The sequence below is a fragment of the Meles meles genome, chromosome 4, assembly GCF_922984935.1.
Source record: "Meles meles chromosome 4, mMelMel3.1 paternal haplotype, whole genome shotgun sequence".
Classification (NCBI taxonomy): domain Eukaryota; kingdom Metazoa; phylum Chordata; class Mammalia; order Carnivora; family Mustelidae; genus Meles; species Meles meles.
In genome coordinates this window covers 57,328,905-57,349,403 of record NC_060069.1, presented here as the reverse complement: position 1 = coordinate 57,349,403, position 20,499 = coordinate 57,328,905, and the positions used below count along the sequence as shown (strand labels likewise).

Below are 20,499 nucleotides of genomic sequence, written 5' to 3'. Positions count from 1 at the left end.
TATTCTTTCCCAAGGCTGTTCAGAAGACTGACAGTACCGGGACCTGCAGATGACCATGTTCAAAATGGTTCAACATTTAACCGACATCGTTACATGATTTTGTCGATTGAAGAAGGACTCCTCCTACCACAGGCACGACGGTTTGCTCTGCTGCAAGCATTAGTATTTCTAGTAACATAGTAAAAAAAATGCCACAGTAACTCTGGTAACAAAATGAACACTAGCAGTTACCTTTCGCCTACTGAGCCTCTTGTTTACGGAGAGGTGAATTTTACTTTATCATCATCTAAAATGTTTTCATGATTCTTATTTTGCTCATTTACGTTTAAGTTCTCCCCTACCTCCCAGTTACCTTGGGCACACATTGAAGGCTAAAAGAAGATAGCTTAGATTTCATGTTATAAACTAGGAAATAGGTTTATAAAGTTCAGCTTACTGCCCAAGGTCACTTAGTGTCACAACTTAGACCAAAATCAAGATTTCTTAATTTCTAATTTTGACTGTTCCCCCCCCTCCCACCCCCAGGGCATTCGACCATCTTCCTATGCGGTTAATAATATATGAGAGCTGCCTAAGAATACCAGTTTCTACTGAGGCATGGTCTCTGTCATTAAGTGCTCCAGCAAACTGTTAATTAAGATTGTTTTGAGCTGTTTACCAATTTAGGTGATGTCAGATACTTCTCTTGGATTCTGTTAGCCTCTTGGGATGGCAGAAAATTCTGTTGATTCTGCTGCCTGCGGTTTGGCCATCTGTTCTAAATCATGATTGCGGCTGCCATTTGGAAATCCATAATCTGACACCATTACCAGAATTGTACATTTAAATGCATTAGGCTCTGTGTGAGTCACAAGTCCTTCATAAGATCCCCTCAATTTTATAGGATGTCCACAGAGAGTGCTAAATTTTAAAGTTAAAAGGTATAGTGAAGAAATTCTACTCTTGTTCTCCTCCCTAGGCATTTTGTTAAAGAGGTCTGAGATAGAAAATAAAACACTGGAAGATACAGTGTGATGACTAAGCACAAAACGGTCAAGAAGGGTCAGAAATAGGAATGAAATCATAGGTATTTCAGTCCGGCTTACAACGTTCTCCCTCAAGTCACCCTGGAAATGATCAACACGATTCAATGTGCTTAGGACTATGGAAGAATTTCGAGAAGTATTCTGTCTTAATATAAATGTTTAGGGGTGCCTGGGTGGCTCAGTGGGTTAAAGCCTCTGCCTTCGGCTCAGGTCATGATCCCAGGATCCTGGGATCGAGCCCCGCACTCAGCTCTCTGCTCAGCAGGGAGCCTGCTTCCTCCTCTCTCTGCCTGCCTCTCTGCCTACTTGTAATCTGTCTGTCAAACAAATAAATAAATAAATAAGTCTTTAAAAAAATATATATATATATATATAAATGTTTAGTTAAAGAAACAAATTTGGATGTCACATTTTGCAATTTCCAGAGTTAATTTGTAGTTCCTTAATCTTCCTAATATCCTTTATCATTCGACTTAACTATTAAGCCCTTAAGGGTTAAAACTTCTTCTGATATAATGAGTTAATACCAAAAAAATATGTAGAACACTGTCTGATACATAGTAAGTGTTCTGTAAATGTTTGCCATGATTATTCATTTGTTCATGTACCATTTACTGGGTGTGATTCTAGTCACTGGAGACTCACTAAAGGGGAGCCCTTAATAATGAATGGGGTCCTGTCCTCAGGGAGTTTATAGTGACCTGAAAGAGACAGGTAAGTAGGTTATAACACAGATACCCAGAACGGTATACAGAAGATGTTGTGGGAACACAGGGCAGCCGGGTGACTTAGTTGTTAAGCCTTTGGCTGGCTTTGGCTGAGGTCATGATTCTAGAGTCCTGGGATCTAGCCCTGTGTTGTGCTCCCTGCTCAGGGTGGAGCCTGCTTTTCCCTCTTCCCCTCCCCCTCCCCCTGCTTGTGCGCCTGCACTGTCAAATAAATAATCTTTAAAAAAAAATTATGTTGCGGGGAAACAGGAGGGGCAAGCAGATTTCCTGGGCCCACCCTAGATTTACTAAATCTCAACATTAAGTTCCTCAGGCAATTCCAAGGTAGCCCGGGGTGTTTGCCTAATCTAAGTTAGGCTGGAAGAAAATTTCTGGGAGAGCCTTTCTAGTGGAGTTGGAATCTGGAAGAATGGACCCAGGCTGAGGGAAAGTTGTTCAAACAAAAGTAGGAAAGAGCCTCTCTTATTTGGAGACCTGCTGGTAGGTGGGTGTGGCTGGAGGGAAGGACTTGTGGGAAACGCTCTTCGTGATCCTGCCTGAGCCATACAGGTAGTATGACCATAAGGATCCTTACGTACATTAGGATACTTTTGAGAATGAAAGAAGGTGTTATTAATAATTATGTGGGAGAATAGTTACCCTCTGTAGGAGATGATGCAAGGTGGTACACAAGAGCTGGAAAGAGATCTCAGGGGTCCTTCAGAGTGCAGCTGTGGAGTATTGCCCAAAGTGTTGGCCGCCATTGAAGAATGGAGCAGGCTGGCGACAAGATCAGATCTGTGTCTCAGAGTTCTTCCTGCTGTCTTGCCGATGGGATATTATTTTGAGCAAAATTGTCAATTTTGGAAAACAGATCATGTTTATACAATTTGAGTATGTCATTTATGGTTATTCTTTTATTTTTCTTTCAAGATTTTATTTATTTATTTGAGAGAGAGAGAGAGCGAGCCAGCACTGGGTGGGGGTTGGGAGGATGGGGCAGAGAGAAAGGGAGAGAGAGAATCCCAAGCAGAATCCTCACTGAGTGTAGAGGCTGATGCTGGGGTGGACCAGGACCTGAACCAACATCAAAAGTCAGACACTTAACTGACTAAGCCATCCAGGTGCCCCTAAATACCTACTATTTACTATTCATTCCTTTAGGTACTGGGGAACCAGAATGAACAAGCAGATGAGGTCCCTGTCTTTATGAAGCTTACATTCTAGCAGAAGAGATAGACAGTAATTAAATAAATATGCTAAGTGTCGAGGAAAAAATCCAATCAAGATAAGAGGCTAAAGGATTAGAGAGTGACTCGTCGTCAGGCAGATGGTATTTTGATTAATTTGGTTATAGACAGCCTCCTAGAATGGCACTGCATGCAGTGAGGGAATGAGCCATGTGACCACCTGAGGTTCACAGTTCAAGCAGAGGGAGAGGAAGTGCAAAGGCCCCAAGGTAGGAGCAAGCTCAATGAGTTGGAGAAGCAGAAAGAAGAACTTCAATGTGCTTTCTGATCAGGTGACTCCGAACTACATGTCACGGCCTACAAGGCTGCACGTGATCTGACCTGTATCTACCTATCCGTAACTCCTGAGTCCTAAGTTTGGGATGGAGCTATGGCCTGTATGTGGACAGTCCTTGAGAAGTGTGAGGGAATCCTGGTAAGTCAGCTTTCCTTAACCTGAGTCTTCTAACTCTGTTATTTTGAAAGCATTTTTTTTTTCAGGAAAAAGAAAATTCGAACACTGAGCATCTATAGTCTACTGGCAGAGTGCTTTACGAATGTCATTTATTGAAGCCTTACACCAGCCCTTGTGGGATTAGCAATATTGTTACCATTTTGTAGATGAGGAAACAAACCCAAAGAGGTTAAATAACTTTTGCATGGTGAGAGTCTATTAAAAGGTGATTTCAGATCTTTTTGCCACAAAATGTCTTTCAGTTCTGTGTAGCCATATGTAATATGAAATAGGGTATACCAGTAGTACACTCTACCTAAGCGCTGGTTGCTGACAGCAGCTCCAACACACAGTTTATAGAATGGTACCTTTTCTTCTGCATGAGGAAATCTCAAAGACTAGTATATAAACCTGTACAGAATGTAATATCCCATTTCCCCCCTCAAAAGAAGCCCACAATGAATAAGAAAGCCAGATTTTAATTTTGGTGCTGTCACTAATTAGGCCTGTGACCTTGGTGTGTCCTTTGGTCCATCTGAGTCTGGTTTTCTGATCTGCAAAATGGGTGCTATAATTTAAATCTAGCAAAAGTGCTTTGAAATGGGAATGAAATACACATAAAAGGAATTACAACTTTACTCTAAATATATTTGGCCAATTAAAAAAACTGCCCTAGTGAATGATGGGTTCAATTTCCGAGGTTGGGAATATTAAAGCATACATAAACACAAACAACTGTTGGAGTGATAAATAACTGTAAATTTCTATCTGTTAGCTGAACAGGCTATTTTCACCCTTCATTCTTTTTCATCTTTGAACTCGAAAGTCTCTATAGAGGGAGATGACTTCACCTGGAGCTTGTGTTGCTGCAGGAGGGTTATCCAAGACAATGGCCAAGAACAAACTCAGAGGGCAGAAGTCCAGGAATGTATTTCATATAGCCAGCCAAAAATATTTTAAGACTAAAAACAAAGCAAAACCAGTTATCACTAATCTTAAGAAGATAAACACTGTGAGTGATGAAAAAGTTAACAGAGTGAATAAAGCTTTTATAGATACACAAAGGGAACTTCCACATTTCTCAAAAGGCCTTTCCCTTGAACCTCTACAGAAACAGCTGATTCCTCAGCATGACTTTCAGTCATGAAAATGAGCCAGTTATTCAAGAAAAAAAAAAAAGAAAATGAGCCAGTTAATGTTGATGAAGCAACAAGATTAGTGGCTCAGCTATAATACCCTGCGGACACATCAAATAACCCCAAAAGAGCAATATATTAAATGTTTTGTACAGTTTTATTAAAAAAAAAAAGTCGGTTGTGGGGGGTGCCTGGGTAGCTCAGTTGGTTAAGCCTCCAACTCTTGATCTCAGCTCGGGTCTTGATCTAAAAGGTTGTGGACTCAGGTTCCACGTTGGCCTCCACTCTGGGTGTGGAGCCTGCTTAAAAAAACAAAGGCTATACAGAAAGGGTGAGGAGCTGTTGAGGCTACTGCCAAGTGAGATGAACTGTGGGGTGCCTTCATTTTAGGCAGTAGAAAAAGAACAATTATTTCTAGAAACCAAAAAAAAAAAAAAAAAAAAAAAGACAAAAGGAAAGAAAAGAGAATCGAGGGCAGAAAATTTCCATCTATCTAGGGCCATTTGGCCTTCTGTGGAGTGACTTAATTTTAATCAGCTGGTTTGGGCCAATTGTGGTCTACCTAACCTATAGTCAGGGGTAGGCACGGAAGAGAACCCAACGCCTTAGTGCCGTTGATATTCTAAGGTGCTGTCTGTTTACATCTGCCCAGCAAAGAAGTCTTTAGCCTCTGTAGGCACTAGGACTCCTGGGTTGGACTTACAGAGGCTATCACCATCCTTCCTGGAGTCCAGGGAGGGAGGCTGAACTAGCAACAGGAAAGGTTCACTTAGGAAGAGTGGGGTTTGGGGAAGGCTGTAAGATGTGGAGCTGGTAGAGAAAGATCAGTTAATACAGGAGATGGCTATAGTCTTTCAAAACAAGGTCTGAATGGTGGAACTTTCTTTCCTAACCATTTGATTCACAGTTTTAAATTTCTGTGTTTCCTCAGAAAAGCATAAGTGCTTCTAAGAGAAAGAAAGGAGAATCCAAGTCCTTAAAAATGTCCCTGTCAACAGAAATCTTTTAGAACTGAAAAAGGAAGGTTCTCCCTACAAGAGTCTAAATGGAAAGGAAGGACTCCCACTATTAGACTGATATGCAGAAGATTGAGCAAGAAATTAATTATTGCAACATTTTTCTTTTAAAAAATGTCCCCTTTACTTGAAGAAGATCCCTGGTAACCCTTGTGTTTTCAGATGAGGATTTGAGATCTCTCCATGAGACCTAACTGGGTGCAGGAGGCAGTGGTGAGGCTGGACAAGAACATGGGCTCTGAAACAACATACCATGGTTTAAATCCATCCTTTCCACTGCCTAGCTCTGTGACCACCGGGTGGTTATTGGTTCTCCTTGAGTCTCAGTATCCCCATCTAGGACATGAGACTATTCATGCCTGTCTACTAAATTAGGATTTAATAAGACAATGGGGAAAAAAGATGCAAAATCACCAAGATACATTCAATGAGGTAACATGTATTAATTCCTTTTCTCTTTCTTCTTTATTTGGTAAAGCATGCACATATCCTCGGGAAATCTTTCTAAAGGGCAATCAATAGGAAAGTATTTTGATCTGAGATTTGCATAGCTAAATCTTTGAAGCTTTTCAAATTTTAGGGTCAGAGGCAAAAGGCAGGGGTTTCAGAATAATAATTCATTAGGCTGTAAATCCCTTAGCTTTGGGGAATTTTCCTTTCCTATTTTCATATAAAGCTATTCACTCAGTATGTATTATGTGCCAAGAACTCATTTTAAGTGAATTACATTTATTCTTTCACTTAATTCTCACAGACCCTAAAATAAAGTCTCTCTGTTCCCATTTTAGAGGCAAGAAAACCAAGGCTCAAGCTCGTAAGCACTGTACAGCTTCCTTGGAACCTGGTGCATAGTTGATACTCAGTAACTAATTCATGGTCAAATTAATACATTGCCCTGTTATACTTATAGAGCACTTTCAATTTATACATCCTTTTCACATACCAGATCTTGTTTTATCCTGCTTTAGGCAATCAAATCATTCTTTCCTTCTTCTTTCACAGGCTGGGAGGGACCTCATTGCTCTTAGATACAAGTAAGAACCTTAAAATATTAACGGTTTTGAACAGAGTAAGACAGGTTTTCCAGTTCAGTCCTTCTGATTGGTAAAGTCTTCCAAAGGGGGGAGGGAGAAATTGGCAGGAGCGTGCCCGATTCTAAATAGCCCAAACCTGCTGCTTGTATGCTCTATTCCTTGCTAAGAGTGGAAAGCCAAATGACAAGACAAAAGATGAAAGTCAGTTTTGATGTTAAAGTCTGCTTTGGCGTTCTTGTAATATTGTCATAGATCATTTATATTAACTTAATATAATTACTTTAATAATGATGCATATTATAAGTAGACCACTCATCTTGAATGCAAACCGTAGAAATGAAACAAATTAAGTGTTTAGCTCAAAGGTTTGTTGTTTTTTTTTTCTTTTCTTCCTTCTCTTCTTCTTCTTCTTCTTCCTCTCCTTCTGTGTCTCTTCCTGAACACAGGCAGCCAGAGATTCAGGCCCCCAGATTTCTCTCTGCAGAGTGTACTTTACCTTTTGGATGGGACTTTAAAGACTTTAAACAGCTTGAGACTTATAGTTTGCCACAGGAGCATGTAGCAAATTCCTGTTTCTACTTTTTGAACCAGGAGCTGGAGTATAAGAGCCCCGCGCAGGAAGTCGCAGGTGGTGGGAAAGGGGAAACAAGGTCATTTTCAACCATGTACATTGAGGTTGTACCTTTAAAGTCAATTCTAAATTTAATTGAAAGCTGAGGGCAGAGAAGCCAAGATCGGAGCAATGTGGTGATTTATTCTGAAGCCTGTAAGAAGTCATGCGGCTGAATGTGGGATGAGCTGGGGCTTTAATAAAAATGGCACTGGGGAAGCCAGCGGGAAGAGGCACAAGAATGGAACTGGGTTAGATGAAGGATCTCCAGGCCTGAAAGGGAGCGGGGGTCTGAGAGAGCAGTGTTTGCCCAAACTCTGCTGTTTTTACCATGATGGATGCACATAAGTAATCCGCATCAAAAGCAAAAACCAAGATCAGACAGAAGCCACCAAGACTCTTTAGACAGTGAATTTTGCATGAAATCATTAAGGCATCTAAATTGCAGAAAGGCTATGGAATGAAGGGCAATGAGAACTCACCTAATATTATTTCTAACTGAAATTTAGCTGAAGAAAAATGACACGTTCCTTTATTAAAACACTACAGGACTTGACAGCAAAGTGCCCACACATTTCTATGGGTGTTATTGTCTACTAAATTATATTGGACCATTGCTACAGAAAATCCATAACGTGTTTTCAGAATCAAATCTTCTATGTTGACAAATGTTTAGGAACTATCTCTCCGAGATAAGGGGTTGGGGGGGGGAGGTGTTAACAGAAACTTGTTAGCGGATATATATTAGAAAGGAACTGAGCTAGAAATTGTACTTCCTGCCTGGGTTCTAGGCTCTCTGATCTGAAGAAGGGGCTGTTTGTCCCTCCAGCAGTGAGGACTCCATGATCTATTCCCATGACTCTAATTTTTATAGTTTTCTTTTTTTATGATCAGCTTCACGTCCTATTCAGCATCACTATTATTGATCTTAATCTTTTTTTTTTTTAAGATTTATTTATTTGACAGAGAGAAATCACAAGAGAGGCAGGCAGAGAGAGAGGAAGGGAAGCAGGCTCTCCGCTGAGCAGAGAGCCCGATGTGGGACTCCATCCCAGGACCCAGATATCATGACCTGAGCTGAAGGCAGCGGCTTAACCCACTGAGCCACCCAGGCGCCCTGATCTTAATCTTTTGACAAACATATACATGCTTTTTGCAGAAAACTCAGACAATGCAAGAAAGACTCAAGAAAAAAAAATAAACGTCAGTTGTAATCTTGCCCTCCAGAGATAACCACTGTTAACATATTGGTCAATATCGCTCTGATTAAGATAATATTCAAAGGATCCGGAAGGTTTCACTTAGAGAACCAGGCACTGCTTCCTGTTGAGGAGTAATTGTCACATTCAGCATTTGGACATGGTGGTGGTGGCTCTCGTACAAATCTTTAGATAAGTGACTGCTAACTTTGAGTCGGGCTTTTCCTCATTGCTCTCTTTTTTCTAGTTGGCTGGGTAGCTATGAAGATTTACATCTCCACAGACGAAGCCACAGGAGGGTCCGTCGGGATTCTGTGAATCACGTGCTTGTGACTACCAACTTTTGGCCACCACCAAGTTTCAAATAACTTCCTAAGGGAGTTTAAATCTTTATTTGTGTGTGTGTGTGCGCGCACACGGGCACGCGCACGCCTTTTGGGTAATATTTGGACAGGGACTGGATGGCAATAATAGAAACCTAAAAATAATTGATGTGTTGTGGTACAAGAATGACGAATGAAGTTACTTCTAATTGTTTCCTTTATTCTTGTCACAATATTTGTGGAACAAATGAAAATAGTACGACAAAAAGGTGACAGGAAGAGGGGCAGACGGGGATGAGGGAGTGGGCATGAGCCAATTCTTTAAAACAAGCAGTTCTGTAATGGACAGACTTTCAGCTTTCTACGTTCAAAAAAAGTCACAAAGCAATGCTTTTACATTGACGTTTACTAAATTCAAAAGCAAAAATCCGGGTTCCAATCCCACGGCTGGCGGCTGCTCTGTTTCTCTGAGCTTCCGTTTCTTCATCTACAAACGAGATTATAATACTGCTCTTACCTAATTGACTTTACAAAAATGTAAAAGGGAAGTTCGGATGAGGTAATTATGTAAAGAATAATGTCATTTTAGGATTCTGAGACCTTGTGTTTTATAATTATATTTGATGGTTAGAATTACTTTGATTTGCTATAGAATTTCCATGTTTCTAGGGGATTCCCCTCATGATAATGTTGCTTCTGTTATAGCTGATGGTATTTAAGTTCTTCCTTTCAGGGAGTCAGAGTAAAGCCCGGGGAGATTTAGGCATGAATTTTGAGAGGCCTTGAACAAGTAACTTAGACTCACTGAAACTCAGTTTCCTGTCCTGTAAAATGGGGATAGTAAGACCTACCTTTCAGGGCTGTTAAAAAAATTAGGAATAATGTGTATAAAACACCAGCTGGCCACAAAGTACCCTTTCTCTGGTGGCTGTTACTGTTATAACAGGATCAATTTTTAAAATATTCTCCCTCAGCTCTCTACTCTCACAGTTCATATGTAAAAGCACAAGGACATGTTGCTTAGAAACTCCTGATACACCAGATTTCCAGTCCTTGGGAATTTCTTTTCCTTAGGAAATTTTTCTAAAACTCAGTACTCTGGGAGCAAGACCAATACCTTACTCTTCTAAGGGATTCTGTTTGCTGATGATTCTGTTTGGAAAAGACAACCAATAAATACAGTCAAGACAAAGTTAAGTTTTACCAACAAATTCAGACCTCGCTATAAACTATTAGCCTAGAAATAAGACTAGAGAAAATCATGGCCATCTGCCCTCTTATACCAAGAGAAAACAGGCACATAGTCAAGAGATTTGTCAGTATGTTATGCTTCTGCTTATTTACTCAAAAACATGTCTTGGACTCTAATTATGCATTATCCAGAGCTGTCTTGGCTCTGGGGATGCAAAGAGGTAGTATTCACTATGGTTCCTTTTTCTCTTTCCTTTTTTTAAAGTTTTATTTAAAAATTCAGTTAGTTAACCTTCAGTGTGATACTAGTTTCAGGTATAGGATGTGGTGAATCAACACCTGTTTACAACATCCGGTGCTCAACACAAATGCCTTCCTTAATCCCCATCACCTGTTTAAGCCCTGCCATCCACCTCCCCTCTGGTAACCATCAGTTTGTTTCTACATTAAGAGTCTCTTTCCTCGTTTGCCTCTCTCTGTTTTTTCTCCCTTCGTCATTTGTTTTGTTTCTTAAATTCCTGTGGTCACTTTCAGTTTCAACTTGCAGGGTGGGTGTTGGAAGGAAATGAGTTTGAATCCCAGTTTAGCAGTTAGGGGACCACTGCTCTATGGGGTACCAGCTGAGCAACGTTACGCAAACTGACCAATCTCTCTGAAAACCAGTTGTTGCATGGGTACACTGGATAAAAACAAAGTGTCTGCTTCCTGGACAAAAGAATGAATTGAGAAAATGAGTTAAAGTGCCTGGGTCTGCCACATGATAGGTACTCGGAAAATTATAATCGTGATTGTTATTAGTTAACGATGAGATGGCAGGAAAAAGAACACGAATCCTGGCCCGAATAAAAGCTCATGTGCTTCGTGTGCGCTTCAGTATTATGGAGATGGAGGTAATGCAGCCTGTGTGAAGAGGACAAGATTGGGGGGAAGGGGTGGTTAAAAGAGATATTTGAGCCTCACCTGGGAAGATGGGTAGAAATTCTTCAGGAGGAGAGGGGGAGAGGGGGATTGAGGCAGAGGAGGAAGCACAAAGTGGGCAAATGGGTACAAAGGAGGATGCTTGGGTAGGGGCACTGTCCTGTGTCTTGAGTGGAGCATGTTCTGGGGTTAAGAATGGTGGGAGATGAAGTGGAAGGGCACTGTGGCCCAGATTGGAGATGGCTTTGTATATACTATGATGCTGGGCTTGGCTTCTTGAGCAGGAGACAGACAATGCAGTTGTGCTAGACATCCTCCTCTTGCTCTTCCAGATTCATCCTCCCACTGCTATCTGCTCGTGACCTAGAGGGCTAACATGTTGTGGACCTCATCAGCAGGCTCCCTTGACCCCCGGCTTCCAGGAGGATCTGGCCAGTGGGACACAGGGAAGAAATCAGAAGGAAGAAGGCTGAGATTAGAGTATTTAGTCCTTTGATGGAAGTCATAGCACCTGTCAGTTGGCTCTCCCACACAGCTCTCTACAAATACTCCTTCTATTACCCCTCCCTAAATTACCCAGTTTGAGATACCAAGTGTTCTGTGCCAGGACCCCGACTGACACATAATTTAAATAAGTAATAAAAATTAATGTGTTTGTGGGGGAGGACAAGGGCAGAGAGACCATGGCGCTAATGCCAAAAGACATGAAGTTCCAGGGCATACGATTAAAATAAAGAATAATGGATTGTCCGTTCCTTTGTGGTTGCTAGTCCGGAACAACATGGAGACATGATACAGCTTCTTGGAAAGCATCCTCTTATCTCTAAGCAATAATGAGGTCATGACTGATTCATGACATGACTGAAGGGTGCACCATGAAATGCTGTTCACCATCCCTGTTGGTGGACTGAGTTCAAGAGGAAGACCTTGAGATAAACAATCTCATATCAAGATTGTGTTTTTATTAGGCTAGCCACAGAGGATAGACAAAAGTTAGAAGTGGTTTTGGTGACTGAGGTGGCAGATTATGAAGAAAACCCCCCTCTCCTAGGCCCATTTTTCCTTTGCAAGGAACCAACAGAACTTCTCTTCTCCACCTCTGCTCTTCACCTCACCGTGGGTATGTAGGAACCATCTACTCCCTCTCCTCCCCTCCTGTCCATCTTGTGCTCTGGGAAGGATGGGATGCAACCATTTCCTTTTTATGGCTCTCCTCAGGGGTTTGAATTCTGAGCCCCAGCTTTAATTATGTAATAAAAACATATGTTTTCTGTTGCGAGAATTTTAGACAGCCGTGAGGAGGAGGAGGGGGAGGAGATGGGGTGAGGATGTGAGGGCAGACAGGACTAAGTGACTTCCACTGAGCAGTAATTGCAGTGGAGAGTAGAAGACCATTCTCAGACCTCTGAGGCATAGCTGGAAGCATTTCATTCAATAATCATTTCAGATTGAGAGCTGTGTATGCAGGGTACTGCTGGGCTTTGGGGAAATGCAAAGTGGAGTGGAGGGGGGATAATGTGGGGAGAGGATGAGACCTACACACACATACATAAGTAGATGAAAGAGCTGGGATGGGGTTTAGAAGACAAAGAGATGAGACCAGCTTGTGGGAACTGGACCACAGAGACAGTATTTGAACTGGGTCTTGGAATGTGGGCAGACGTGGAAATATCAGGGGATTTCTGGGCCCTTCTTCTTCATCCTTGCCACCTTTCTTGCCCTTTCCCCAAAGCAATGAATCTGCTTCATTATGTGTAGAGAACAATTTCAAATATTTATTGAATAAGTATTACATGGATAAAATTTATCCAGGATACCCTTCAGGGTGTATATGGTCTAGCACAAATCGTATTTTTGCATAGGTTACCTTCATCATCACCTCAACCACACCAGCAGTGAATTAATATCTGCTTTTTTTTTTTTTAAGATTTTATTTATTTATTCGACAGACAGAGATCACAAGTAGGCAGAGAGGCAGGCAGAGAGAGACGGGGAAGCAGGCTCCCTGCTGAGTAGAGAGCCAGATGTGGGGCTCGATCCCAGGACCCTGAGATCATGACCCGAGCCGAAGGCAGAGGCTTAACCCACTGAGCCACTCAGGCACCCTTAATATCTGCTTCTAATTACAGAATTAATACACAAACACTTTTTTGTCTTTAAAAAATTGAACCATTTTAGTCATTACACAAGTTCCTGTTGAAATCGCCACCCCCAAACCCATATTTACTTCTAGAAATATATTGTTCTGTGTGTGGGTCTGTGGTTACATAATGGTATCATACTGTGTGTTCATTCTGCAGTCTGCATTTATCACTCAGTATATCTTGGAGCTCATTCTGAGTTACTTCGCAGAGATCTACCCTCATTCTTTCTAATCCTGCCTGGCATCTGTTTGTTTCGAGAGTTCTGGAAACACTTTTCCTAGTTTTTCCGAAACATTCCTGATGATAAAAATCACCCAGACCTGTCCACGGCCTTTCCCAAGAGAATCTGTTTCTGTAGGACTGGGAAGGGAGTTGAAAAAATTATTTTCCAATATCCCAGGTGATTTTAATTTTCATTACTTCTGGAAACACCCTCATGGTTTATTTAACTATACCCCTGTCAAAGGGCATTTCAGTAGTTTGAATTTTTTTGTGTTACAAATAATGCTGCTGTGTACATCCTTATACCTTCTTCCTAGTGCATGTGTATTTTTCTGAGGTTGACACTGAGAAATGGAACGGATGGGTCAAGGGTTTGTACATTTTAATATTATATTAGGGACTGCCAGATTGCCTCCTAATGTGGCTATAGCAGTGTTTGGTCCCATCACTGTCTCAACATTTTTCTTCTTCATATATTAAGAAGATGAATTGCATCTGCTCTTTCATTATGTCCTAACATCAAGTTGTGCCAGAAATCATCATCACACCTCTCCCAGTCTGTTCTTTACTATTCCAGTAAAAGGAACTAAAGCTCACCCTGATACTTGGAGGTTCCTGGCTGGCTTAGTCGGTGGAGCATGCAACTCTTGATCTCAGGGTCATGAGTTCAAGCCTCATGCTGGATGTAGAGATTACTAAAGACCAAAAAAAAAAAAAAAAAAAACTTAAAAAAAAAAAAAGAAAGAAAAAGAAAAAAGAAAGCTTACCCAGATAGTTAAGCCAGAAATCTTGGAGGCTTCTTAGCTTCCTTCTAACTTCTTCTCACTCCCCAGCACTAATTGGTCACAAAGATTTGGCAAATTTTATCACTTTATCATCTGATGACTCCTGCGTGTCTCCCATCACTACATAATTCAATCCGCCTCCCTTTTTTTTTGCTTTAGACAATGTAATAAACTCCTCATGGATCTTTCTTCTCCTCCTTCCACAACCCCCTAATATTCATACATATTAATTATATCAGCACACTGATTACAGCTTTTTTTTTTTTTTTAAAGATTGCTGGAGGGGAGGGGAGTGGGATGGATGGGGTGGCTGGATAATAGACATTGGGGAGGGTAAGTGCTCTGGTGAGCGCTGTGAGTTGTGTTTCAGCGCTGAAACTGATGTTTCACAGACTTGTACCCCTGAAACAAATAATACCTTATATTTTAATATAAAGCCCGGCAGGGACAAAAAAGAAAATAAAAAAAAAAGATTTTATATTTTTGTTTGAGAGAGAGAGAGAACAAGTGAGGGAAGGGGCAGAAAGAGAGGGAGAAGCAGACTCCGTGCTGAGCACGGAATCCCACTGAGGGCTGGATCCTAGGACGCTGGGATCATGACCTGAGCCAAAGGCAGACACTTAACCGACTGAGCCCCTGATTACAACACTTTAATGCCTACCAATTACCACCCAAATCACCTTTACACTTACGAATTTGCAAAGAATACAAAATCAACCAACCACTTTTTGTCCAATTCTTGTCAAGGTCCTGCTTGATAGAAATGTTATCTACGAAGAATGGCTTGAAGGACATGCAGTCTGTCTATTCTTCTAGCTAGTCTAGATTTCGGTTCATTAAAAACCATAAACAATACACTATTATAGTTCCCTGTAGAATTGCTTTCTGTGAGTTATTTGCTTTGTGTATTTACTTTTAAGAAGCACAGCAAAACCAAACCAAAACAAAAAACCCTCTCTATATTCTCAAAATCTAGAACAGTGTTTTATTTACATAAATATTGTCATATATATATACACATATATATATCTACATACACACACACATCAAGTTGAAACCAATAGGAAAAACCCAAACTTCAACATCTTCCCTAGGATGTCTTTTCTGGTTATTTTTACCTACTATACATTACGTAACCCCAGACCTACTTACTCTTCCCTGCGTGATCCAACCTTTGTTAAGCTTCTGTGCTATATCCTCTGCCTGGACTCCTTCCCCCGCCCCTCTTCTTGTCAAGCTGAGGACTATTCAGCCAAAAGACCAACTCAAAGTCACTCCAGGTAAGCTGAGTTGCTCCTTCCTCTGTGCTCCCATAGCACATTATCTATCAATCAGCGCTGCTCACACTGCTTTGCAGTTACTTGCTTTTATGTCTATCCCCTCCTCTAGAAAATGTGTTTCTCTAAGTCAGGGCATGGGTCTTCTTCAACTTTATATCCCTCACACTGCCTAAGAGAAGCATGGAACTTCACACAGTAGTTGTTTAATAAGTATTTATGGAATAAATGAATGGATAGCCCGGCTTTGTGGAATGAAAAGAGGCAACTCCTTTTAATCTTCCATCCAGTGCAGCAACCCGGAGCTCCTGAAATGGCCACGGTTACTCAAATTGTCATAACAGCTATGGACAGCTGTGATTGCAAAAAAGAGAAGTCTTGAGCTACGAAGGACACTTCACCCCCAGGCCTTTGGCACAGAATATATGCAGCTGAACGTCTGTGGCCAGAGGACACAGCCTGCCATGTCTGAGATTATCCTTCTGCCTAAGAGCCTGGCTTTGGGGTATGAGCAGAGGCTGAGTTGGGGAAGTTTGGATATACTATATATTTTTTTCTTTTGATGGTACCACCTCTTCCTACAGAAGGCTTAAAAACCCTGGAAACCTGTGTTTGTTTTTAATATATCAGAAACATATATACTAAATTCCATTAAAATACACAGATTTTGGGTGTGCCTGGATGGCTCAGTTGATTAAGTGTGTGCCTTTGGCTCAGGTCAAGATCCTAGGGTCCTGGGATCAAGTTCTCCATTGGGCTCTCTGCTCAGCGGGGAGTCTGCTTCTCCCTCTCCCCTTGCTACCTCCTCTGCTGGTACTCTCTGTCAAATAAATAAATAAAATCTTTTAAAAATTACATGGATTTTTTTAGCATCAAAGAAGTCAGTAAATATTTTCCATCATAAGGTGAAGTTGTGTCTTTTTAGCAGTCAGACACCATGTATTTGGTTTTTGTCCCATGTGTGAGATAAATGTCATAATATGTATTTTGAAAAAGAAAGCAAATGTAATCGAAAGAAAGCAAACCAAGGACCCATCACAACCAGTACAATGGAATGAAGAACAACTGGGTGTGGAAAGAAGAAATCTTCGTCCCATGGGTATGGTAAAAGCATAATAAAGCAGCAGTTTTGGCTGGACCCTGTGGAGGGGATGGAAGGGTCGGGGGCGGGGTGCGGGGGAGGGGCAAAGGAAAGGAGGTTGGTCCCGCTGCCTGGAAGAGCCTGACTCCTAACTTTGGGTTAAAGCTTCCCGGGAGGCCTTAATTAACCACCAGGCAGTTCCATTCAGGGATTTTACAGTTTTGCATGATGATTTTAAATTTAGGGTTTTTCTCAATGTTTGAGCCCGAGTTTCTGTTATGATTAAGTTGGTGCCAAATTGTGTTACTTTTATTGTACCTGTCTAACAAGGAAAAAGCATTAATAGACCTGATGCATAAGAGACATGCAGCACCATGCAAAGATGTAGGAGTCCCACAACCAGCTGTGGAAGGAGGGTTCACAGAAAAGCCATGAGAAATTGGGTCATCACCTAGCACCCAGAGTGGCCTGGGCATGGGAACCAATGAGAGCCTGCTATTGAGTGTGCTCTGGAAGAGCCATGATTTCGTTTCAGCAAAATTCCACCAACTGTCACATTAAATTAGTGTTCACTTGGGGGCAACTTGCTGACTCGGAAGAGCATGCGGCTCTTGATCTCTAGGTTATGAGTTCAAGCCCCGTGTAGGGTGTAGAGATTACTTAAAGAAATGAATAAATAAATAAATGTAAAAAAATTAGTGTGCACTTGAATTCCACCAGTTTTGGATTTGGTTTTCATTTAAATTTATTTTTACTGTACTGTTGCTTAAGTTCCATGTATTGAAGGAGTTAATGCCTATATTAATAGTATTATCATATTGAAATAATATTATAATTAAAATAGCCTAAGTCAACACTGGGTCCTAAAGAGTTTGGTGCTTTATTTTGCTTCTCCTTTGAAACCTTGTTCAAGGTTGAGAAACATTGATTTGAAATCTCCTTCCTCAAACAACTGGACATTGGCCTAAGTAGAACTCTGCTCTAAGGGCAGAAAACCTCTGGCTGCTAGTGGTCTACAATGGTCATATGAGAGCATGATAGCCTTGGCCATTTGACGTATGAGCTGACATGACCTGTCCAAGGTGGATAGAGGATCTCACACATTAAACCTCATATGATTTTCACAACCACTGTTGTCCTGATTTTATGGACAGAAACAAATAGGCTTGGAGACAAAGTTAAACCCGGGTAGACTTAGGTACTGGGCTACGGTAGGATTCCAACCCAAATATAGGTATAGCTCTAAATGCCAGTTCCAGCCTTTGTTTTTTAATTTTTCATTTTTTTCTAGTCTTCTATCAAAATTATATATGCCTATGGTTTAAAGAATAAAATGGTTCCACAAGGTTTATAAAGAAAAGTAATAGTTCACTACCTCTCTGTCACTTTCTCCACCCCAAAGGCAATCACTTTCATGTATCAGCCATGGCTTTTAATATTGACCTCCATGTTTCTATCTCATAGGCTTATATTGCTGACTTCTTGATTTTTTTTAGTTGTAGATGCTAAGTAATAACTTTTCACTGTAGAAGGTGAGGGTTGGCTCTCTTCCTCCCTGTCACCCCAGGACGCTCTACTACACACACCACCTTCCTCATCCCCTCTGTCCTCCCAGTTTATGAGACTGACTCGCTACCTACTGTGCTAAGGAGGCACCTTGTCCTCCCAATTTTATTATGTCATAATTTTTGTTCCGTATGCACTATGGTTCATACTACAATGACCACAGCTGAGTCATTTTGTAAACTATGATATCGCTTCCTTTTCTATTTGCGTTGTTTTCTGTGTGTTTTGTTTTATTTTCTTTTAATCATTTCAATCTATACTTTTTGGGATTTGTCCTCACTCGAGATGTGTAGATAGGTGACATACTTTACCAATTTTATCCCCTGTAGATCTTTCTAGGGGCATTATGGTTTGCAGCAGTTTGGGCTAATTGCTCGTGGAGATTCCTTTCACCATCACCCCGTAAATTCACTTCAAACTCCCCTGTGTGGAATACTGCTTCCTGTATCTACGACTTCCTTTTGCTGGTGTACTGACCAATTCTATAGTTTCTTGAGAAAGTATAGGAGAGATAACTGTTCTTGAAACCAGTAATTCTGAAAAGGTCTTTTTTCCCGTCATCCTACATGATGAAGTTTTAGTTCTATATAAAATTCCACATTAATAACCATTTTTCTTTGGACTTTTGAGGGCTTTCCCCATTGCTTTCTAGTTTCCAGTTTTGCTATAAAAAAAAATCTGAAAAATCTTGTTGTGACCTGTTTTTTTTTTTTTTTTTAAATTTTATTTTTTTCTTCTTTTTAGGAGCTTGGAAAATCTTATCCCAATGGTATTACATTTTTCTGGAATGTGTTTCAGCGTGGGTTTGTTTTCAACCTTTTTGCTGGACACTCAGGAAGTATTTCTGAATTTGAAAAATCATGCCTCTATATTAGGAAAATTTTAAATATTATCTCTTTTTTTTTTTAGAAGATTTTATTTATTTGTTTGACAGAGAGAGAGATCACAAGTGGGGGGGGGGAAGCAGGCTCCCTGCTGAGCAGAGAGCCCGATGCAGGACTCGATCCCAGGACCCTGAGACCATGACCCAGAGACCATGACCTGAGCCGAAGACAGAGGCTTTAACCTACTGAGCCACCCAGGCTCCCCAAATATTATTTCATTGTAAGTTCCTATCTTCCATTTTATCTGTTCTTTTTGGAACTCGTATTCTTTGGATATCACACTCTTAAGATTATCTTCTATCTTTTCTTTCCTATGTTCTACCTAATTTTCTTATCTTTAGGTCTTTTTGCTTAATTTTCTGGCGTTGTTTATGGGGCACCTGGGTGGCTCGTTTGGTTAAGCTTTTGCCTTTGGCTCAGGCTCTGATCTCAAGGTCCTGGGATCCATCCCTGCTCAGTGGGGAGTTGGCTTCTCCCTCTCCCTCTGCCCCTCATCCTACTTGTGCTTCCTCTCTCTCAAATAAATAAATAAAAATCTTTATTAGAAAAAGAATTTTCTGACATAGTTTTATCTTCAACCCTTCTTTTGTGTTTTTCATATTTTTGATTTCCAATCATTCTTTTTTGAATGTTCATTAAAAGATAATGTTCTATCCTTGTTTTATAATTGTGATATTTTATCTGATAGTATTTTCTGGTATTTTTTTCTTATCATATAATCTTTGTTTCATTCAAATTGCTATTTTCTGTCCATTTGTTTTAGTTACTGTTTTAATGTTTGAGAGTTTTCTTAGCAATCTGTCAATCTTGTCTGTCTGCTCTTATCTAAGTGGCTGGGGGCTTATCGATTGAGGTTCACTGGGGGCCATGTGGCCTTTTAGTTGGGGAAACTCTAGGATAGGTTTGTATCTTTAGATTTTTTTTCCTTTTCAGTTGTCAGAGAAGTGCTTGCATTTTTTGGTTAGAGGGTGAAGGTGTGGCAGCTGAGTGTAGAGAGGGACTGGCAGTGTGCACCGTGGTGTGGTGCCCATGGGGAGATCTCAGGATCTAGATTCAGACACCCTTTGACTCTGTACAGTACTTCTGTTTTCAGCTGTGCTTGGTCTGTCCCCCCTCCAGAGACCCTCTGTTTTACTCTCAGAGAACACGTCTTCAATCTTTTGCAGGGATGGGGGGGTGGTTTGTAACCAGCTAAACGGGGTGGGGGGCAGGATTTGGAGTCTCCCAGGGGAGGAAAAATAGCCTAAAATATATTTTAATTAATTAATTAATTTTATTATTATTAACATACAATGTTTTATTTGTTTCAGGGGTGCAGGTTTGTGATTCATCAGTCTTACACAATACACAGCGCTCACCACCACACATACCCTCCCCAATGTCCATCACCCACTTGCCCCACCCCCCTCCTTAAATGTATTTTTCCCAATAAAAGGCAAATAGTTGTTAAAAGTAGAAAAATTATAAGCAGACCAAGACAAAAAGTAGAAAATAAAAACCATTCCAAATCTCAGTGTCCAAAGATAACCACTGTTAACTTGTTGGTATTTTTCCTTCTCATCTTTTGACCTGTGTGTGCATTTATATATGTTTGTTTTGTTTCTTAAAGCAGAACTGTGGGAATGCAAGGAATATTGCTTCTTCATTGCAGGAGATATTTTTTCAGGAATGGCTTTTAAAGACTCTTACCAGCTTTTT

The 20,499-nt window shown here is 40.7% G+C and overlaps 1 protein-coding gene across 2 annotated transcripts; it reads left to right on the top strand.

The window, feature by feature from the left end:
* The first annotated feature begins 4,298 nt into the window (after positions 1-4,298).
* Positions 4,299-4,648, top strand: LOC123940947 (ribosomal biogenesis factor-like). Of its 2 annotated transcripts, none has more exons than XM_046004004.1 (2): positions 4,299-4,545; positions 4,587-4,648. In XM_046004004.1, exons 1-2 carry the CDS (start codon positions 4,305-4,307, stop codon positions 4,646-4,648), a joined length of 303 nt encoding a protein of 100 aa, XP_045859960.1. In that variant the 5' UTR covers positions 4,299-4,304. The 2 variants fall into 2 exon arrangements, with proteins under 2 accessions (XP_045859960.1, XP_045859959.1); XM_046004003.1 differs by having other exon boundaries at positions 4,305-4,427; positions 4,583-4,648.
* The last annotated feature ends 15,851 nt before the right edge of the window (positions 4,649-20,499 follow it).